The 23,598-nt window shown below is 39.1% G+C and overlaps 1 protein-coding gene across 7 annotated transcripts in view; it reads left to right on the forward strand.

The window, feature by feature from the left end:
- Positions 1-23,598, forward strand: part of PDE10A (phosphodiesterase 10A) — a 300,539-nt gene that overhangs the window by 147,666 nt on the left and 129,275 nt on the right. For 6 of the 7 annotated variants that reach the window (XM_039529760.1, XM_039529761.1, XM_039529762.1 and 3 more), the window contains one exon: positions 23,135-23,163. In XM_039529760.1, the coding sequence (XP_039385694.1) occupies positions 23,135-23,163 (29 nt within the window). Of the gene's footprint in view, positions 1-10,793; positions 11,092-23,134; positions 23,164-23,598 lie in introns of those variants that run through there. The other variant, XM_039529766.1, reaches the window with a different exon arrangement.

The raw sequence follows: 23,598 nt of genomic DNA on the forward strand, positions 1-23,598 counted from the left end.
TTGAACTCACAACCCTGGGTTTAGCAGGCCAATGCTCAAACCACTGAGCTATCCCTCCCCCCTATTTCTGTGTCTAGTTCTAGTGCCCACAATTGAGGAAGGATGTTTATAAACTGGAGAAGACCTCAAGAATGTTTAAAGGATTTGAAAACATGCCTTGTAGTGAAAGGAGCTTGATCTGTTTAGTTTCTCAAAAAGAAGGTTAAGAGATGACATGGATCACAGTCATCTCTTAACAGACAGAACAAGAAGCAATGGTCTCAAGTTGCAGAGTGGGAGGTCTAGGTTGGATATTAGGAAACACTGTTTCATTGAGAGGGTGGTGAAGCACTGGAATGGGTTACCTAGGGAGGTGGTGGAATCTCCATCCTTAGAGGTTTTTTAAGGCCTGTCTTGACAAAGCCCTGGCTGGGATGATTTAGTTGGTGTTAGTCCTGCTTTGAGCAGGGGATTGGACTAATGACCTCCTGAGATCTCTTCCAACCCTAATATTTTATGAAATGAATACTTACATGGAGAATGGAAATTTGATAATAGAAAGGTTTTCAGTCTAACAGACAAAGGTGTAACAGGATCCAAAGCCTAGAAGTTGAAGTTAGACAAATTCAGATTGGAAATAAGTTGGAAAATTTTAACAATGAGGGTAGTTAACCATTAAAACAATGAACCAAGGGTTGTGTTGGATTTTTCATCACTGGCAATTTTAAAATCACGATCAGGTTAAAAAAAAAAAGATATGCTTTAAATCTAACAGGAACTTAATTCAGGGAAGTCCTTTGACATGTTTTATGCAGGATATCAGTCTAGATCAGTGGTTTTCAACCTGTGGTCCTCAGACCCCTGGGGGTCCGCAGACTATGTCTAAGGCAGCAGTTTTCAAACTTTTTGAGCTGAGCCCCCCCTTCGAGTTACAATTTTTGCTTGTGCCCCCCTGCTTAGACAAAAATAGACACAATACCTGGCCCTCCCTGGTTTGCAGGATGGGGGAAGGCGTGTGCAATAGTCTCTGGGGGCAGAGGCTGCTGGGAGCGGAAACTGGTGCAGCAGTGTTGACACTGATCCACACGTGGGGTGGTCTGCTGAGGTGAATTGGGGAGGAGGTGAAGCTTCCTCCCTGAGCCCCCCCGGCATTGCTGGCCCGAGCTGCTTGGCATCTCCAGACCCCCTCCTCAAAAATTCCTACATGCCCTCCTAGTGGGGCTTGCCCTGCAGTTTGAAAACCTCTGGATGTGAGGTCTGTGAAAGGTGGTTGTTACCATAGAACAGTGGTTTTCAGCCTGTTTTCTGTGACTCCTCGGGGTCCACAGACTATGTCTAAGATTTCCAAAAGCGTCCCAACCTCCATTCAAAAATTTTTTGGGATCCACAAATGAAAAAAAGATTGAAAATTGAACTAGAGGATCACAGTGGTCCATTCTGGCCTTATACTTCATTAATCTATGAAATAACATTGCATTTATTTTGTCATTTACATATTGGCTACATATATTGAAAAATAAATGCAGCAAAAATCCAGATAATGTGTTCTATATCTTGTATATATGGTATTAAAAATATGTTGGTGTTGGTGAGTCATGCAGTGAATATTGCCATTTACTTATCTCCCTGGAAACATAGAACACCTGAAGTTGAATGTAAACTCATCTCTTTCCACGGAGATGTGCTAATGGTAATATATATATTATGCTTCACAAATTGATGTCTTTGTGTCTCTATGGGAAGAGGCAAGTATCCACATCTCTCTCAATCTCTGACTGACCTTTAATAAAGAATGCCAACTAAAGTAAATTTTCTTTCATACTCAGGCTTTTTATAAACATTCAGGTTGTCTAAGACTATGAAGCACACACAAAGTGTATCAATTTTAAAATGTTTGTAACAGAGGAGTTAGTATTAGATGAATCAGGGCTATCAGTTTTATAGCTATCATTTCTAGCAGTCTTGTCAGATAGATGATTATAGGAATTTGATTATTCTATACTGTGTGCTTGGCTAGATATAGATTTAATCTGTCTGCCCAGTCTCTTTTCATCTGCCGTTGAAAAAATATTTCAGAGAGAGCCTGTTTTATCTTTTGAGTAATTGAAATTCACCTTATTATCTTACTGACCATCAGTAGTTCTAAAGCTTTGAAGAGGTAAAATTACATAAAAGTCAAGTTATCCTGTGCACTTCTTTATACTGTAAAAATTGAAATAAATGCTGACAATTAAATGCAAATTAGACTGCATTAAACTACTTTGTCACCTACAGTAGCATGTTTTATGAATGCATCTTAATTTGCAGCTCTTTAGTAAAAGACATGAATATGCCATCTCATTCCCAGCTCTTTCATTCTATCCACCACCCAACTCGTTGCTTCAAATAATCAATAATCAAATAATCAGTAATCATGAACAGGTGCTTCTGTTAATCTGTTTAGCTCCTAAAGCCACATTTATTGTGAACACCACTTACTGTTGCTTATATATTTGTTGTTGGTGAATTCCTCTGCTATCTGGTGTAGAAGTATGGTTGGTGCTAATGCCAGCCGTAACAGCAGAGACCATTATTTGGCCCTGGACTTTGCAATTTCACAGCAGAGCAGTATCTTGATCAGTGCAGTGTGCAAGCTTCTGTTGCCTAGGCCAGTGCTCGTCAACCTTTCCAGACCACCTCTTTCAGGAGTCTGATTTCCAAGTTTCATCTCCCTTAAAAACTACTAATCAGACATAAAAACAGAAAAGTGCCACCGCACACTATTACTGAAAAATTGCTGATCTCATTTTTAATACATAATTATAAAATAAATCCACTGGAATATAAATATTGTACTTACATTTCAGTATATAACATATAGAGTGGTATAAACAAGTCATTGTCTGTATGAAATTTTGGTTTCTACTGACTTCGCTCATGCTTTTTATGTAGTCTGTTGTAAAACTAGACAAATATCTAAATAAATTGTTCTATCCCCTCGAAGACCTTTGCATACCCATAAGGGTACATCTACCCCAGGTTGAGAACTACTGACCTAGGGACGGGACCCCTAGCAGCAGCCAATGCCTCCATAATTGTAAATCAAGCTGAAATTGATAATGCATTGAAATGTACTTTATACAAAAACTTTGTCTATTATGAAATGTTGTTCATGGACCTTGTCAGTTATGTTGAAGATGTACTTGGGGCCAAGTTGTAACACAAGGGCCCTGTAGTAATAACGCTTTGTATGTACCTCATGTTGATGGCTCCAAGGCTGAGTGGAGTCATTTCACTCTCACCTTTCCAACTGTGCTGTATAACGATTTGGGAGCCATCTCTAAGTGACATCTTTTTTGTGATCCCATTGTGATTTGTAACAGCATCCATGCACTGAATCTGTAAGGAGTACCATTTTTCAAGGAGAGTGCATGTTATCTATTGCCATTTGAAATTCCTGAGCAATGTTGAGCAATAAAATAACTTTTTTGGATCTTTTAAGTTTAATAGGAAGCTAGATTTTAATTATTTGTTTGCTCAGCTGCCAGAAGTGTGTTAAGTGTTTTATAGAACAAAGACATGGTCCTTTCCTGATCTGTTTACAATCTAATTTGACTTGACAGAGAGAGAGGAAGAAACAAAGGTGGGATGAGGAAGGACAAGGGTTACAGTAATAAGATCCCATTGTTACTCTGTGTATGTGCACACCTTGATGGTTCTATTAAAGTTGGGGATTTTTTACTCTTGAAGACACTAGTAGTAATTAGCAGCAGAGAGGCTTGGGTTTTATTGGTTGAGGAGAGGAGGTTCACAATATACTGTTATAGTAATCCTTGTACGCAGACTCAGTTCAAGTGGATTCAGCATTCATTATGAACATTTTGACACATCTGCACTTGAGTGCACACAGTCATATGTATGCCTTGATTAGTTTATGAGATAAGTTTATTCCAAGAGACTTGTAGGCACCATCTTTAAGCTCATTGTGGAACATTTGTCGACATTTATTAAAACACAGTTTATATAACTCCTAATAACTATAAAATGTTACTTATTTATTGAGTCAGTGTCATCATGACCACTAAAATAAATTCCTATTTAGGGAAGAAGAGGATTACTTCATTTGACATTTGTAATTAATATCTAATTTTCTCTTTCTTTAAATGAGCTAGGAAGTGATGTTGTGGTTACACTTCCTCTTTGGTCATCATGTATGTGTTAAATACGCATTAGGAACAGTCCTGTGTTTTTTTCCCTGTTGCCTATTCCTCTTGTTAAACTTGTAACTGTACAAATACTAGTAACTTGTCATAGCCATGTCTTTGTAGGAAACTCTTTCTCACATGTCCTCCAGTCAGATAAAAGATTTATACTACAATGACTTAAGTGTTTTCCAGCAATGTGCTTGTTACCACATTTCCTCAGAAAGCTTAGCTTGTGCGCATTCGCCCATGACAGCTGCATCAATGACCATTGTGAATAAATTTCTGGGACATTTTAATATCCAAGGTGCTTATATTAGCAGTCATTATACATATGGTAAAATACAGTGAATATGGCAGCATAGAAGTCGACAGGAAAAAGTCTTTAAAATTAAATGTAGAAAAAACTAAGAAATCTGGTATCAAGTTCTATTTTTTTCTAGCAAAAGTTCTTAGTTCAACTGTGGAATGGGAGTTGTCAAGTTATGAATCAGTACAGTTTGACTGGGACCAGTAAGCTAAATTATTCCCTGCAAAATATTTGAAACCTTGATTCAAAGTAGTCAACACATAGGGATAATGGAGAGTTAATAAAAATATAGTAAATCTTCTCAGAAATACTGTTACACTCAGTCTTCTTTACACTTTCCTTTGAAGTTCTTTTACTGGCCACTTTCAGAGGCTGAATATTAAATGGACTCTTGGCCTGATCTAGTATGGCAATTCAATGTACCACAAATAAAAATAAGGTATTATCTCGCTATTCTTCTTTTGAGGAGACTGCCCATTCAGAGTGAGAATCCTGAAGGTAAATCTGTAAACCACGCTATAAATTGCAACATTGCAAATCCCGCATTGTGTCTGTCCCAAACATAAAACTGGAGTAATATTGTTCGTCACAGATATGGTCATTCCATCAGAATATTCCTTGGAGAGAAATCTATGAGGTCAAAACACTCAAGAACTATAAAGATAAATGTAGAAGTTGTATGTTTTCTCACAGACAGCTCAGTTTAAGTGCTGTCTCTCCTGGTGCAGCGATACTGGTTAGATGCTAAAAAAAAAATTTCAAACCCACTTTGAAGAAGTTCACCTTAGTCACATTTTTCATAGCAGATGTTGCTATAGATTACTTTGAAGTTGTCTCTAATGCCATAGCGGAAAAGACTCCTCTGTTTACACGGTTGGCAAGTTTATAATAATTTTTATTTGCTAAACCTTTTCATTTGCTAAATTAAGAAAGGGTGGACAGTTTGGCAAGATTCTAAAAAAACTAGTCCTGGGATCAGCTGAAAAAGCTAAACATTCCAAACCTTCCTCAGAACATTAAAGATGGGATGAAATTATTTTGAGGAAGAAGCATTCATTTGGCCTGTATAACAAACAAATTAATCAAGAAAGATTCCAATTATAGCAGAGCCATATTTTGAAATAGGAGCAATGAAAGAGGCAAAACCAAGCAGGATTCCACAGATTCCTCAGGAACAAATGCCAGATCAAATGCATGACAATCATTTTTGTCTCCCAGATAAAAGTCTGTAATTAAGGGACATCTGACTTTGTTTTTCTTCATTCTTTCCCTGACAATTAGAAACAAAAATCTCAGACAAATGCATCTTACTGGTTGTGGCTAGCTAACTAACTCCACAACCTGCCCCCATCCGAAGCCATCAGTTCCATGACTGGAACCTCATTGTAAGCCTTAAAAGGCACCTGATGATTTTTTGGAGCCATCTATTCCTGCTGGATCTACAGTTACCATGGTGGCTCAGGTTAATCATGCTGTGCCTTTGCAACACACTCATTTGGACCCTTTGGATCGGGGCCTCGTCATACAACACTGTATACATTATCCTCCATAGTGAAACATACAGGAAAGAAGTGTATGGCAGTGGGGTCAGTTCCTTCTACTTCTCGGGGAAAGATAAAGAAACCTTACAAGGCTAAAACTATTTCCCTAGCTATCCTGAAGATACATGAATTGCCCCCAGGATCCCTGCTTGTTCCCTAGTGAAATATCTCTCATCCCTTTTGGCTTTTCGCTTAACCACTCTATTGTTGATACCCTGGGATCCACACTTGGATCCAGAATCACACAACAACTGGCCTAATACCTTTCTTTGCCCTTTCTTCCCAGGGAACAGATCAGTGAATCTTGAGAGCATTATTGAGAATTTATTCCAACCTTTCAGTACGTTTTCACATCTCAATCTGACCATTGCACCAAAAATATCTAAGATTTGTTTTCGGAGGAGATCATCATTACCGATATAAGGTCCTTCCATTTGGCTTAGCTGTGGAACCTTTAGTATTCACAAAGTGCCTTTGAGCAGTAGCAGCTTATTTGAAGTGTCAGGGTAGCCAGATGTACCCTTGACTGGACAACTGGCTCATCAGGTTATCCTTGCAGGACCTAGCAAAAGCTATGTCACAAACAGGTACTCTGTTCCAAACACTGAGATTCAAGATAAACCGGAAGAAATGACACAAAGTCTCAGTGCAGATCATACCTTTTGTTGGGGCCATTTTGGATTCTCAAAAAGGCAAAGTTTTTCTTCCAGAAGAAAGAATTTAAAAATCCTTATAGCTGTACAAATACTGCAGGAGAACTCATGTCAAACATCAGAGAGGTAGCCGTGTTAGTCTGGTTCTGTAGAAGCAGCAAAGAATCCTGTGGCACCTTATAGACTAACAGATGTTTTGTAGCATGAGCTTTCGTGGGTGTGGGTGTTCACCCACGAAAGCTCATGCTACAAAACATCTGTTAGTCTATAAGGTGCCACAGGATTCTTTGCTGCTTCATGTCAAACAGTAATGTTCTTCCTCAAGTGGATGGCCTTTGTGTCTTCAGCAATATGCATAATGGAATGCACTTGTAAAGATGAAGCTTTTGTAATATTGGTTTGCAAGACACTATATGCCCAGTACAAACAGCATGTTTATAGCACTGACACTGCCCAGGGATGTGTTTCTGTCCCTTGTGTGGTAGATTCAACATCACATTGTCTTCAAAGGAGTTGCATTCAAGCTCCGTCACTCACAGTCACTTCCAATGCTTTCTGTCAGGACCGGGGAGCCAATTGCAAGAACAGAACAATTTCTGAGAGCATCTGGGTGAACAAACTCCATACCAATGTTCTAGAGTTAAGTGACGTGTTGAGCTCTCAAGTCATTTGTCCCTAATTACGTGGCAGATTGGTTGAAGTAGTCAATGACAACAGTACAGAGATTTTACAACAAGTAGAGAGGAAACACACTTCAGCCAGCTGTGCAAAGAGACCATAGATCTGTGTGAGTGGTGCATAGTACACTAAAGGTATCCTATAGCTTTTCACTGTGCAGGCAGGCACAATATACTGGCAGATCAGCTGAGCAGAAACTGCTTCCATGAGCATGAATGACCACTCAGGAACTCAGTAACAAACATCTTTGCCCTTTGGGGGTATCCAGAGAGCTATTTGCAACGGGACACAACTCCAGATGTCAAAATTTTGCTCCAAACTAGGAGAAGACAACCAGTCCATCTCAAATGCATTTCCTCTAAGCTTGGGGTGATTTGGGGGATAGGTCTCCTCCATGCCTTCCTTCATCTAACTGAGGGAGTTCTCAACGAAATCAAATGAGACTGAAGGTTATCCTGATAGCCCCAGCCTGAGTGAGACAAAAATGATTCTAGGATCTATTGCAACTATATCACAAGGAGTTTGTTACTTCCTACAAATCTAAACCTAATGACCCAGCAAAGTATGTGGATTTTGCCTACTGTTTGAATAGATCTAAGGAATACCGAAAATGATGTAGACTGTCTGTCTCTTCTCATAAGAGTAGAGCGGTCGGGCAGTCACATCCCAATACCTTTCTGAGAGGTTAGAGTCTGTAGTGAAGAGTGTTAAAAATACATTTCTGTTTCCCTTCTAGAAAGGCTTAGATCTCACTCAGCTAACACAGGCCATTTTCATGTCCTTCTAGACATATTCCAATATTAGAAATCTCTAGAGCTGCTACTTGAATCTCAATTCATACTTCTCAGAAAATTATTTCTTAGATCACACTATTCATTTGGTAAAGCAATATTGCAATCCCAATTAAATGAGGCCTCAGCATCTGGAGCGAGGAGCACTGCTTACCAAACTTCTAAGTGTGAGGTTGTGCAGAGGCTACTTGAAGTGAAGGTTGCTCACCTGTTACCAAAATTCTTTGAGATGACCTCTCCACAGTGTCACTCTACATGCATGTTTCCCTCTTCCTCAGAGTTCTAGTTACAAATTTGGACCTGAGGAAGTTTCGGAAGGACACTTTTGGCTGGGCAATGCTGTCTCATAGTTTCGCCTTTTAGAATTTTTAACAGGCTTGGTCCATGCATTGACCTTGACTGTTGGGAAAATGCTTACTGTTGTTTTTTTAATGTACACATTCTTGTAGAACACCCATAACTGACACTGTCTTCTAAAAAAAGAAAATTTGAGAATATAATTCAGTTGTCATGTAATTGTTTTATTTTGTTGAATGTTTATCTAGAATGAGGAGGTAAAGGGCTTAAAAGAGGCAAATTTCACTACACTCCAGATTATGCTAATAAAAACTGAGGTGAAAGAAATGATATCTATCTTAGTAAGGCAACCTACATGCAAATTTTGCATATTAGCTTGTGGGGGAAAGTTGAATTTTCGCAGTGTCATTAGTCTGTCACCCGTTCATAATAGACCGAGTTTCTCACATTTTGTAGGTGACAAGGAATCTTCATCTCTTTGTGTAAATTAAAATATCAGCAGACATCATCTTACTGAATCAAGCCATTGCAGATGCTAGAACCAAGACAATAGGAAGCAAGACAAGCTGTTTGAAATCATATGGTGCCTAGTTGAATCCCATCCAGTATAATAATTCAAGTTGGTGAAATGGACAGTAAAGTAAAACAGTTTGGGTGTCAAATAAGCAGATCTAACATTACATTAAAAAGCCTTGGCAAATGTATTTTAGACATTTGGATGACCATTTGTTTATCTTATGAGAACCTTCACCCTAGATAATAAGGTTTGTATTTCTGCATAGATTATGCTTAAAGTGTAATTTTGTTTTTATATATTTAATATATATGTAAAGGCAGTTTTGCACACTAAGTGTATTGTATCCCTCAAATTAATGCAGTGGCTTTGAGGCAGAAAGATGCAAAGAGACCAACAAACGTGCAGAACTATTTTCCTCCCTCAGTTCTTTTACAGACTGCTTACTCCTCATCTTCCATCCTTCAAATGAAATTAACAGCAATTCAGTTCAGAAAACATTTTACAACTTGGAAATAGTCTTTGAAACTGAATCATTGGTTTATAGTCCCTTCAATGTATTTCCTGAGTAGTTTTGTTCCATAATGCAGTAGTTAATATTTTTTAAAACTAATTCACAAATTTTGGTCTTATAAATGTTGAAAAGTTGCTTGTGTTTTAATGTCATGTAGAATCCTGGAGCTTAATTTTGTCTATCTCAATTTTTTCATCTAGTGAAAGTTTTCTAAGGAACTTACAAATACTTGATTCTTCTAAAATTTTAATTATGCCATCTGTTCACTTTATGGAAATCAATCTAGTACACTGCAATGCCTGACTTGACTGTTTCAAAAGGTTGAGGGTTAAATTCCCAGTTTTTGCTTTTTTATTCAAAGTTTACTTTTTTTTCACAATTCTGTCTTCATTTTGGCTCACATTCTGCCACCTATAGTTATGGTGAGTACTGTTTCACTCCTTAAATAGACCCATTGATTTCACTGGGATTACTTGTGAAGTAGGATACTGTTCTATTTCCTCTGGGTAAGAATGGCAGAATGTGCTCTTTCTACCAGGGAAGCAGGTGAGATAATTCCTATAGAAATTAGTGAAGCAAGTCACAGCCAATTGCAATAGAGAATTTTCCCTAAGATTCTTAATATTCCCAGAATCTCTATTCTTTCTCCCCCTGCGCAGAGTGGTTCAGCAAGTAGCAACTCTGTCTGAAGCTGGAGTACTTGTGGCACCTTAAAGACTAACAAATTTATTTAAGCATGAGCTTTCGTGAGCTACAGCTCACTTCTTCGGATGCATAGCTATGCTTAAATAAATTTGTTAGTCTTTAAGGTGCCACAAGTACTCCTGTTTTTTTTGCGGATACAGACTAACACGGCTGCTACTCTGAAACCTGTCTGAAGCTGTTTTCTTTGACTTTCCATTTCCTTTTCTCAGTTGTTAGTTATTTTTTTCAAGTGTTTGCTTTTGTGCACCTCTTGCTCACTGCTTCATTATTATGCTGTAGTGGTTCTGCTCTGTTCTGAAGTTTCATTTCTCTACTTGATCCCACTCCCATATTTAGGCATCTGTGTAAATGGCCTAATTTTCAAAAGTGGTAAAGTGTCCAACAGCTCCCATAAAATTCAGTGCTAATGGATGTTGAGCACTTTTTCCTCATCACTTCTGATTGCAGATTCCTATTAAATTGGACCCCCAAAAATCATCTTAACTACATGGGATGGAAATCTGAACTGTAGAGCTGGAATCTACAGAGCCTCAAGACATTCTAAATGTGACACACAGCAGTTACCATAGTAACTTCACAATGTAAATTCCTTAATCTTTTGCCTGGGGTTCTAGAAAGAGGACTTAGAAGTTTCTGAAATAACATGTTTGTGAGGGGGATTGTATGTCAGACTGCAATGGAGAAGGTTGGATTTGCCTTCTGATAATTTGGGTGTGGACTTTCAGCTCTGAGGAGGAAATCTTTAGACAGAGAAGAGACTGTTTGGGTATCTTTAAGAGCTCTGAGGAGGAGACCTTGAAAAAGACTTGTTAGGAAAGAGTAAGGACTAAATAACTGCTGCAAGGATTATCAGTGGTACACACCTCTATTTGTGTGCATGGAAGACTGGGAGGGATTTTATTCTCTTCTGTGGTAAATTAGCAGGAAGGTAAAGTTTGAATATTTAGTTTTTACTATTTTTCCATTTGGTATGTAAATATTGTTTATGGCACAATCCTAAATCAAATATTAGACATTGCATGTATACAGCAACGTCAGTAAAAGAGTAATATAACCTTTTTCATACTCTCTATTTAGCACTTTTAAACAATTGACAGTTCTTGTGTCTTTCTTATTAGTTTTGTGTGTTTAAAAAATCCATCTTTTATGTTAAACTGTTGAAGTGTGTGTAGATAAAGGATATGTAAGGATGTGACAGGGAGTGAGGGAGCTGCTCTGCGGGAGACTCGAAGCCTGGAGCAGGGTTACTAAACAAGCCAATCAGAGACACCTGGCTCAGAAAAGGAACCTTAAACGGCTGTTTCCTTTGTAAGAAAGTTGAAGCAGTTCTGAGAGGTGAGTCTGACTGAGAAGCCACAAGGCCACAGTCTGCAAGCCCATAAGAAACACACTCTGAAGGAACCCTTTTCACTCACTCAGGCTCTGAGGTAAGATCCATGCCCTGGGACAGATTTTTGGGACTCTGTTTCCCTTTTAAGTTTGTTTGGGGACCCCCTACCACCAGAAAGGAGCCTGAACAGGCTGCATGTTGATGAGACAAACTTTTGTTAAAGTTTCTTGGACGCCTATTAAAGAAAACTACCTCCCCAGATAATTCTGGGAGGGGAGATAGTGGGGTTGGGCAAGTCGCTCCTCCCTCACTCAGTTAGAAAAGAATTAGGTTATTTTCAGTAAAAATATTAACTCACTCTCACAATACTCTAAAATTTAAGCTGAGGCATATGAGAGATTTCATGCTACTCTGCTTGGCTATGAAAAGTTAGAAACAAACTGAACTGTGGTTGCAGACAATATAATAAACTCTTTGAGTTCCTCATTACAGGTAGATGCAGCAGTATATGCAGAAGATTTCTGTAGAATCAGTCACATACTCAAACTTGTTTTTCAAAATTCCTATTCAAGCTATAAGTGTGGCACTTGGTTACATTAGAAAGGTGGGCCAGTGTTGGTAGAGACATACAGCCAGAATGGCGAATGAAATTTGTAAAAGTGAAATTGTAATTGACAAACATAGGATTAGTCAACCCACAGTTGATCAATTTTGCAGCCATATTGGAGTTTCAGTGAGTGTTGATAACTAGATAAGCACTGGTGCACCAAGGAACCACTGATGTTCCAAACGTCAATGGTACATATCATTGTCTCCCTCCAGCACTTAAGTGCTGATGGAGAGTCATGATACCAGAGAGATGAAAAGGGGATTCCATTAAGCCAGGGGTTCTCAAACTTGGGGTGATGACCCCTCAGGGGGTCACAAAGTAGTTATGTGGGAGTCACAAGCCCTGCCATGTGTGGGTGCTGTCATCCCCAAACCCCTGTTAAATTAAAATGAAAAAACTCCATTTTAAATGTATATGGGGGGGAGGGGTTGCACTCAGAGGCTTGCTATGTGAAAGGGGTCACCAATGCAAAAAGTTTGAGAACCACTACCTTAAACATTGAGGTGCCCAGGGATGGAGAAGTAACCAATGCACTGAGGATTGGGTTCTTCCTGTCGGTACCCCCAGACTTGGTGGTACATTTGGATATTTTTTAATGCTTTCTAGTGTCTTTAAAAAAGGAACTAACTCTAGGGACTCCTGCACTGTTCTAGTGTGGAGGTGAGGAGTCTGTCCCCCAAATTGTGAAGCTTTGGTAGTTCCCACCGGTCACGCACTAGGAGAATGGATGTGAGTGTGGGAATCTGTTACAACATACATCTTCAGACATCAGCAGATAAGTAATTTCTTTATAGCAGAGAAAAATGCTTTACTCCCAGTAGCGATATTGCTAAGAAGGGTGATGAGTGCTAAATCATTCAGATTTATTGTGAGCTGCTGATACTTTATCATGTTAGTTTAATTTGCCATTTTCCAAAGACTCTAAAATCTTGAACTGTCTGCATATCATTATTCTGTAATATATAACCCACATCCACATCCTGGACTGGGATTACAAACAGGTCAGTGGAAAATCCTAAAATGACTGCATACAAGCATTTATTCTGTCATTTTTATTCTATTATAGTATTTATTTAAACGACACAGAACACATTTTAATTCCTTGTTTTCAGTCCCTTGGGCAAAATAAATAACATACGTCTCTAATACAAATGTACGTATGTTGTAGTTACAGCAGGGTTCCTTCAGAGGGAATTAAATGATTCCCTTGATGTAAGTATGCTCCACACTGGATCACTATGGTACTCCCATGTGATAACCTATCATCTCAACTACTAATGATCTTCTTACCCTTGTTGACGTTAGCAGACTATTCCCCCAGGACATTTCCTTTTGTTTCCCTTGTCAGCTGGTCTAAGAGAAGAGAGAACTGCTCAGTCTTGACTTCTCTGCAGATGTTGAGAGTTCCACTGCAAAGTTCAGCACAAATCTGTTTCTTTTCAATGTATTCAGAGACATAGGCGGCAGTAAGTAAGCCAGTAAGCAAAGCTCCTCAGCCTATTTCATATTCTGTGGCTGATGAGAAGTGGAAGCTGGGAGTTTGGAGCAATTTCTCAGAGGTATAATAACTTCATTTCTTCTCTTGTGGCACAGGAATATTTTTTTGTTTATTTCCTTAATAAAAAAGTTACAGGTGAAAATATGGCAAATAAATAAAATGGATAGTAATGAGAGCAACATAACAGGCACCAAAGGAAAAAATGCAGAACTGAAGTAAAAATATTTGAATACAACTTGAAATTTTTCCAGGGCTTCTACAATACAGTGAAACAAGACCATCACATCATATTCCTGTTACAGTACTAAATCCTTTTTTTGCTGCTTCAGAAGTACAGAGTTCACCCAATGTGCATGGCCCAGTTGGGTTCTGAGTCAGTTCTGAGTCCGTTCTGAAACAGTGCTTCTGGCCAGAGGTGAGAATTCCCCATCACATTGTCCCAGCCACCCAGACCTGTCCTCTCCTCTGCACATAGTCTGGATTGTACCCCCTGCCATATATGGCTGAGGGGGGTCACTCAGAGCTTGAGGGAGGAGAAAGCAGTGCCTGTCCTTTCCATTCCTACATGAGGATCAGGACTCTCTGGCTCAGAGAATTATCAGATCATTTATGCACATAAATGCCCAATTTGTGCATGTGGTCATGATAACCAAACATGATAACTGAGCGCAAAAATTAGTGCACACAATTTCACTTTTACATTTTTGCAAACGAAATTATATGGCCAACCTTCTGTAAATATCTTCTGAATATGTCTCCCAGTATGTGCTAACTCATATCCCTTGGAAAAAGAATCCTAATCCAACCATGCAAAGTCTTGGTGAGCAAACACCTTTTATTTGACAGTGTGCGCTATATCATCAGCCAATATCAACCAATATGTACTTCACCATTTGTTCAGGAACACAGCGGGGAAGCAGTGGGGGCTAGTTATTGTAATTTCAGCTAGTCCTGGTTTCTGACACAATACAGACATAAAGACATTTGAAGTTCTCTGATACAAGGACCTGTTTACTATTACTCTTTTTTCCATCCCTGTATTTGTAATTATCTCCTTGGGTTCAGGCTCTTAGGAGCTGGGAGTAGTTGCCAAAATTGGATAGAAAGGCTAAGGGCATCAAGGATGTTGTTACTTTAAATATTGCTTCCATGAAACTAGTGATTAAATAGCATTTCTTCAGCAAAGTTTGTTCTAGGGAACTTCTAGTTCACACCACCAGAGTCCACACTAGCCAGTTAGTGCTCAACACGCTAGTGCACAACTAGAGTTTAGACCCCTCTCATGCGGACTAATGCACTATGAAGACAAGCCCATCATGATAAATCTGCTTGTATGTTATATCCCTACCATTTGTCTGTCTTGTCTGTTTAGATTGTAAGCTGTTTGGGGGCAGACACTGTCTCTTGCTACATTACAAATGGCCATGCTACATTAAAAGCACATTATTAAGGTTGCAGAAATGCCAGAGTTAAGGTTGCCTGTGCACTGTATGTATGCATTATGATATGGACCTTAATTACATGATCCCAGACTATTTTTTCCACAGGACCCCTGCCTCTTTCAGTATATAGAATGGATGAAGTACATTCAATGAGTGGTTCCTCAACATTTTGTTTTATCCTCATAGTTCAAAACCTCATTTATTGCACACTGTTCAAATCCTGCTCTGAAGACAATTAATTTTCTCATGGGATTTTCTATAGCACTCATCACTATAATATCTGAGTGCTTTACAAATATTAATGAATTTATTTTTCACCACACCCCTGTGAGATGAGTGGATATTATTCCCCTTTTACAAATGGGGAACTGAGGCACAGAGAGTTTAATGTTAAAGTATCCACTAATTTGGCATGCCCAATTTGAGATGCCTAGGACCTGATTTTTCAGAGTACTTCGCTTTATACAATAATTTAAGTGTTCAGAACATAGCTCCCATTGATTTCAGGTGCAGCTGTGAATGCTCAGCACTTCTGCAACACAGACTCTAGGGTCTTGTCTTTTTTTAACCCCCATAAAACCAAGAACTCACAATTAGTGGCCACCTGTGAAAAATTGGTTTAAGTAACTTCCCTAGCATCATCCAGGGACGGTGTGGCTGTGTCTTGGACAGAATACAGTTCTCCAGGGCAGCATTCAACTGCCTTAACCACGAGACTCCCTTTTCTCTTTCTGTAATCCCCTGTCTCCTTCACTACACACCTTCCAGCTACCACAACTACTGGGGCCAGTGTCCTACAGGTAACAGTCTCCTTCACTATGCAACCCTGATGTATTTGCAAAGCAGGTTGATCCATGTATCAACATGCATAAGCACAAGAGGGCAAAATTAGGGATGCATAGGCAAACTTTAATTCTGATATTTCTTAACTTTTGAGTGCTGGACTTTATAACATTAATAAACTTTTACCATACATATTTTGTGTGTAACTTTGTAGCATGGGGGAGCTAGAGCTGTTCAAATAAAAGATCACCAGATTTTTTTTAACATGAGCAAAACAGTGTATTTTCCACTAGCCTTTTTCTCTGAAATGGGTCAACTGTTTTGTCTGAAAGTTTCAAAAATCAGCCTGAGTCAGGCATCTGGCCTGGAAAATTTCAGCCCAAACTGTAGTTTGACAAAGTTAGAAGCAACATAAAACAGGGCCCTATAAATGAGTGTCAGGCATCCTTAATGACAGGTGGTGCTACCACCTCCTCCCCCACCTAATGTTTGTACAACACCCAGCACAACTGGTCCCCAATCTTAGTTGGGGCTTCTAAGCACTACTGTAATACAAGTAATATGTCCAGTCCTCCTTTGCAGTTCTAACTAGTGTCAGAGCTAGTGGCTTGGGATCAGGAAGCCACAACCACTGTGGTTCCCATGTGCTCAGACACAGTGAAGAATCATGTTATGGCCTCACTTGACTCTGTCCACTCACAACTGCTAGAGGCCTGCTCATAAGTCATGAGGGTATTGTATCATCCATGGCTAAACATGAGCAAACTAAACTCAAGGGGCCCAAAAGAGCCCAGAGAGAATGCATTATCATATTTTTAATTGATGACCACTCTACCTTGAGCAGTATATCATTTTGGGATCTCAAGTGTGTGGAGTTTGTGGGTGAAGCTTAGACTACCACTACTTTCTTTTCTTCTCTCCCCCCACCTCTGGAACAAAAATCTCTCCTGACTCATATCCCAGAAGTCCCTTTGATTTTCATGGAGTTCTGTGAAGTGTAAATCTGGGCTATATTTGACCTGACTTCATATTGTAGTTTCCCCCCACTAAAGCTCCTGTTGAACATAAACATCAGCCCTTAATCTGTGCACCTGAAACATATTCCAATATAGTATCGCATTATTTTTCTGCACAGAACAGAAAGCAGTTCAACACCCAAGGGAAAATACAATACTGTTGTTACTAATAAGTTCTTAACTACAAATGACTGGTCATCCTACTAGGTGTCTCCTCAATACACCCATCAGATAAATTGTGGTTGAGATGCTGAAAGACTGCTTGTCGTCATGTTTTTTTCATTACAACTCTAGTCTACCCGTGTGCAGCTGTGAGAGGATCACCCCCCTCTGTAAAATAGACGTTTACATCTTCTATTATGAAATATGCATATCCGAAGGATGAAACTTTGAAAGCACAAAAATCAAGAAATTCCAAAATTAAGGTTTTTGCTTTACACAAAATATTATAAAACCAAAACAAACTTAGCAAGTAGCTTGATTTGTACTGTACCTCCCAATTACAGTTGACTGGCTTACGGTCCTATCGCACATCAAGCCTCCACAGATTCAAAGGGCTGCACAGACATCTCGCTTTCTTAACAATTGTTAATGCAAATGCAAGGATCCCACTGCACCATGACCTGCAGAACCCACCAAAGATGAGATTATAATTCTGCAACCCTCTATGCAACCGTATCAAGACCCTTACACCCAACTTTGATGCTGAGGCTCAATGGAGAATCACATGGAACATTTCACTCAAAACAAACTACTTGTCATTGATCCTATTGAGGAACCACCGTTTTGACTTGTGTCAGAAAGACTGATGCAGATTGAATCTCATCAGGACATCTCATGGGAGATGTGGACAAACCCTCTTTAAATAGAAAATGAGGCAAACACCTGTATGCAACTGTGATCACCAGGCACAAAGAATAGAGCACATCATATCTGAGTGTCCCCTTTGTTCTTTTGCTGGGGCCCTGAAGGATATTCAGCAGCTCACTTCTGCGGTAATGTGCTGGCTGTCAAATTTAGATATAAATTTGTAGTTGTTGCTACCTACCCAAGCCACATGAAAGAAGAAGACAGTAGAACCTCAGATTTACAAACACCTCAGGAATGGAGGTTGTTCGTAACTCTGAAATGTTCGTAACAAAACGTTATGGTTCTTTCAAAAGTTTACAACTTAACATTGGCTTAATACAGCTTTGAAACTTTACTATGCAGAAGAAATGTTGCTTTTCCTTTATTTTTTAGTAGTTTACATTTAACAAGTACTGTACTGTATTTGCTTTTTGTATGTGTGTGTCTCTGCTGCTTGCTGATTGCATATTTCCAGTTCCAAATGAGGTGTGTGGTTGAGCGGTCAGTTTGTAACTCTGGTGTTAGTCACTCTGAGATGAAACTGTATCCCCCATAACCACCTTCTATGTACTCTTTCCATTCAGCCTTCTAATCTTTTTCTCTGTTTCCTCTCCAGTCTTCCCACGTTTAGTTTAGACTGGAAGCTCTTCTGGTCAGGGGTTATCTTTAATTACCATGTTAAGTGCTATGCACACCTGTGGTGCTATATGTAGAGATGCTAGTCATAATTACACATACTAAGGCTGAGGCATTCAAAGTTGTCAAATTGTGAACCACTTAAAACTGAGATCCTCTTATGGCATTTCCCCTCACTATCCCACACTTCCTTTGTGGCGTCGTTAATGCCTGGGTATGATGGTGTTGCGGCTTTTTTAAAGTAAATTTGCAAAGTATTCAGGAAAAGGATTTAAAAAGTAACTGCTTTAATGAGCTGGGTAGCTACTTGGTTATATTCCCCCCATTTTGTAGTTGAACTATTACCTTTCCCTCCTTGCAGGATGTTAACCTTAATTTCCTGAAACTTATCAGTCTTTAGGTTCTAAGCACCAGCCTAACTGAAGGAACTCTGCTCGAAAACTGACACATGCCCAACTGCAAGTTTTTAGAATGGCAAACCCACTTGTTTCAATTGCACATTCTTCAGAGGTGTGATGGAAGCAGCTCTGCTAACTAATTGAAGGTACCTCACAAACCACAATTGTAAGAGACGGTGTATTACACAACTATGAGCAATGTGGCCGAGTTAATTATAAGAGTTCCCAGGAACATGGCATATTTTGTCTCTTGAGAGCCAGGTATTTTTTTTTCTGGGAATTATCATCTATACACATATTGAACTATAGCAGGAATGATTATCAGCATTGTTTCTCTCCACAGCCAGCCAGACTGTAGTAATATCCCAAAGGATTCTAATATCTGAAAAACAGGATATACGTATATTGCTCCTGCAACAGTTGATGACATTAGCAACTCATACAGTGCAGGAACTAAATTCCCCAGATCCTTTCTTTACACAGTGCTTGGTGTTAATGATTCCAGAGACTATTACAGAATATCTTAAGTTACACCCTGATGGTAGAGACTGAGCTGGAAATAAAGTAGATGCACTCTCCCAGGCTCTGCTCACAAAGAAAGATCAATCTGTTTGGTATGCCAAAATGAGAGATCATTCACTGTAGAATATGCAGGTTTTTCTGCATGATCTGCCATTTTAACAAGAGTTAACAATGTTGTCAATGAAATTGTCATTGTTATGCTTCAGTGTTAACAGCCACTGAAACAAACTGGGGCAAGTCATGCTTTTCCAAATCATTGTTTCAGGTTGTCTGTGGAATCAGGGAGATATCACTGCACTGTTAGACTTGGTTCACATTTGAAAAATTTTCAACCATAAGAGCTAGAGAGTTAATGTTAATTGAAAGTTTAGCATTTGGAGCACAAGATGATAGCCTCTTTTAAATTAAAAAAAAAAAAAAGTGCTGTCTTGCCAAGCCAGTGGGAGCTATTCTAGTGTGACCCTTGCTTGAAACCCTGCACTTAGGTAAGTGAAGGAAGGACTGATTTTATGGACCATTGTTTTATTTTTTAGTGTCATATTAGTGACAACATACAGCAGTCATTACAAAGGAAGAAATTTCATTTTAAACCGTGTTTTTTAAGATGTTTATAACTTTCTGGGGAAGTGGGGGAATGGCTGATATTTTCCCCCCATCAGTTCAAAGCTGATTTTTTTTTAAATTTAACACTTTGTTCAGTAATTTTAAATTAACAGATCATGATAATAGAAGACTTTCCCAGCACACACTTTTTTGCAGTCTCTTAACTCCAAAATTTAAACTTGCCATGGACTTAGTTGGCAATAAAGATGGACACCGTGGATTGGTTGGTCAAAACATAATGAAAAAATTGTATTGAAAATTGTGTACTACATGCGTTTTGGTATTCCTCTTTCCACTAAGGGCCAAATTCTGTCAATTCCGCCTATCCCTATGGACTAAATGAGAACCATCTACCTAGAATGGGACTGAATTTTGCCCTAAGCTTTTAACTCTATAGTAAGGCGGTTCACCATTCCCAGCCAATGGGAGCTATGGGAAGTGGTGGTCAGCACATCCCTGAGGCCTGCCGCATCCTGCAGCTCTCATTGGCCAGGAATGGCGAACCATGGCCACTGGGAGCTGCAGGGGGCAGTGCCAGCGGATGGTCAAAGTAAACAAAATGTCTCGTGGCCCCCCCAGTGGATTACCCTGATGGGCCGCATGCCGAAGGTTGTGGCCCCATGCTGTAACTTATCTCAGAGCTAGGCTTAAATCAGGGAGCCAGCTTGTCCCGCCTACCCTCCCCATGTGCCAAGTGACTCTCAGACATAGAAGAGAATTGAGTCGCAGTTTATTACAGAGCCCATTGTTATGATGTGGGTTGGGGACTGTTTTGCTTCAATTACTGTTACTCTGTCTTGAGTAACATGCTTTCCCCATGGAGACTGAGAGTTGGAATTTTAATGTACCAGTATATTCTGTTTATACTGAGCAGAAAATAAAGTTCTCATGTAGTTCAGTTTGGAAGAATTGAAACTCAACATATTAAACACTGTGGTTTAAGTTCCATTTGGGACATGTCTGTCGCGAAAGCTTGCTGGTTTTGGGCCTGCTCCGAAGTCTATTGAAGACTGTGGAAACATTCTATTGACTTCAGTGGACTTTGGAATAGGCCGTTTATGAATATTGAATGAATAACTTGTCTTTGCTTTTAAGACCCTTGATGCCGTAGCCCTGTCCTGTCACCTCTTGTTTAGCATCTAGCCTTCAACCTCTGCTTTCCCTCAGATACCATTGTGCTTTTCCCAATGTTGCCACGGGGAGGAACGTAATGGAAAAATCTGCAACACCACTATATTGTCCTTCCTGAAACTCCTTCTTAAAACTTACCATTGTGATGCATCCCCCCCTTCCTCCCCAATAAAAAGACAGTGGCTAGGAGGCTAGTGTGTTGTGACTGCTGTTTATTATTCTAATCGTAATTGTCTCATTAATTTCTTGTGTGTGTCATCCCCTCCTCCCTATCTGTTTGTTATATCTGCTTATCGATGCGCTTAGATTGTAAATTCTTTGGTACAGGGACGGTGTATTCATGTTGCATGTCCTGTACCTAGCACTAATAAGGTCCAAGCCTTGATTGAGGCCTCTACATGTTTCCTTACTACAAAATATAAATAACAATAAAGGAATTAACTGTGAACTGCAAGACCTCAAAATGTCTGATAACCCATATACCAAAGCTTTGCACAAAACATTTACAGGAAGAATGAAATGCTTTTTCAAATTAAGCAGATAATACACCTAAAATTATTTAGCTCAGAGAGGAGTCTAAAATCACAATGTGAAGGTGCACAACAATATCTAACCATGGATTGGTGTTTATGACATTGGAATTACTATCTTAAATGGAGGTCTAATCAGGCTGCATATAACATGATAGACTCTTTGCTGATTTTAGGTTTGTGGCATTTGGTTTATCCATGTTCTAGCTATCATTTGGAGTTGTAGTGAGAATCACGTCTTGAAATGCTATGAAAGCTATGTGATTGCAAGGACAATCACATTGGACTGATCCAGCCAGCGAAGGTGATCTATTGTCTTTGTACACTTCCATGTACAATGAGTATGTCACATTGCGAAGTGCATGGGGTCCACTGATAAGTATTTAACAGGACTAATTAAAATGGCTCAGCTGGGCATGTCTCTGTACTCTTTCTGCATAGAATCTTCAATGTAAGATTTATTTTTTGTAACTAAGGTAAGGCATAATGCTGGTTCATAAACATGAAATTTGTTATTCTACTTAGCATCTTTCAAACAAATCTGGGGAGATGAACACGATATCAGACTTTCCTTGTAAATTTTGTCCAGAACTATGTCACAAACACTTTTTTTTAAATTCCTTTGATAGTGGGTATGAGATACAATGAACCCTATTCAGGGGAACAAAGTGTGACCAAATAAAGGCAGTTGTGGTTATGCTGGAGTATTGCTATGACCGCATTTGGCAGAGATGCAGTATTTGAAAATCCATATCTAGGCAGATACATGCAAATATGTATACATATGGGATCCAATAAGGATATGACCTCTTTTGTATGAAGAAATCGATTTGTGATTTGGAGTTAATGTCCAAAAAGTAATAATTTAGCTTGTGGGATCAAAAATAGAAAGATACAGATTGTTCCATGTTTTCTTATAAGAAATAATTATGCAACAGAAGATGCATGAGGTTGTAGATTCACAATCACCTTCATGTGGTAGTGGGTCTCTTACTGTATGATCACTTTCCCTTTGCTCACTTGCTGAAATGTTGCACAATGCTTTTAAAGATATGCCGTGTTTCTATATCTGTCTTTATAACTTTAAATGTAAACTTCAAAAAATGCACAGTACAGCCTGTATATATTCTAAAAATGGAAAACATAGTGAGATATATTTCTATAATTTATGCTTCTTTTTTTGAATGTTATGCCAGACAACAACATCGATGTCACTAAGGCTTTCTCCTGCACCCAAAGAAGTAAATGGGGGTATTGTCATTGGCTTCAAGTGGAGCAGAATCAAGCCCTCAGTTTCTAGCATTGCATATGTGGGATCTGGTGGTAACTCTCTTCCCCAGCTTGTCTAATAGAGTCCTAATTTAAGTGTTACGGCACACAGTGAAGCCACCTGTTTAATCAAACTGTTGCTGTGGTTCTAGGTGTGGAATTTTATACTCGTTAATTATTGGCAAGCCAGTTGAATATATATCAGTAAAAACAGACATTTCGACCAAAATAATGAACTAAATCAGAGAAAGTCTTGTACAACAGAACAAAAGTTTCTTGAAGGACAATAGCTTGTTCTACATTCATTCTAGAACCTTCCCAGAGTGCCTAATTGTTTGTTTTGTTTCCTCACAGATGAGTCGACTCCTAAGGAAGTCAGCAGGGTAAGTAATGCTTACAGATGTCTCTCCATCCCACACTAGAGAAAAAAGAGAGGTCTCTGTGGCCCACTGGTCACTTGAGGTAACTTTCTTTCAGTCTCTGATCAAGGCTTTGCTCTATTCCCTGAATGAATCAGATCTCCAGAGAAGTATATCTAACTGACAACTTGCAGAACAATTAAAAACAAAATCCTAGCATTCAAAACATTTGATTAGTTGTAAATGAGTGAAGTTCACTACTTTTCATTAGCAAAATAAGGGAGATTATACGGGAACTACTGGTATGATCCCATGTGAACAAGGCTGCTTAAACGAAAACAGGAAATTCATAGCAACTTTGAACTTTCTGATTAGTTGTAAATATGACTACCCACTATTTAATCAGTATTACTACCATGAGAGATGTCATGCATGATACTATTGAAGAGGAAACAAGGC

The sequence above is a fragment of the Mauremys reevesii genome, linkage group 3, assembly GCF_016161935.1.
Source record: "Mauremys reevesii isolate NIE-2019 linkage group 3, ASM1616193v1, whole genome shotgun sequence".
NCBI classification, from domain to species: Eukaryota; Metazoa; Chordata; order Testudines; family Geoemydidae; genus Mauremys; species Mauremys reevesii.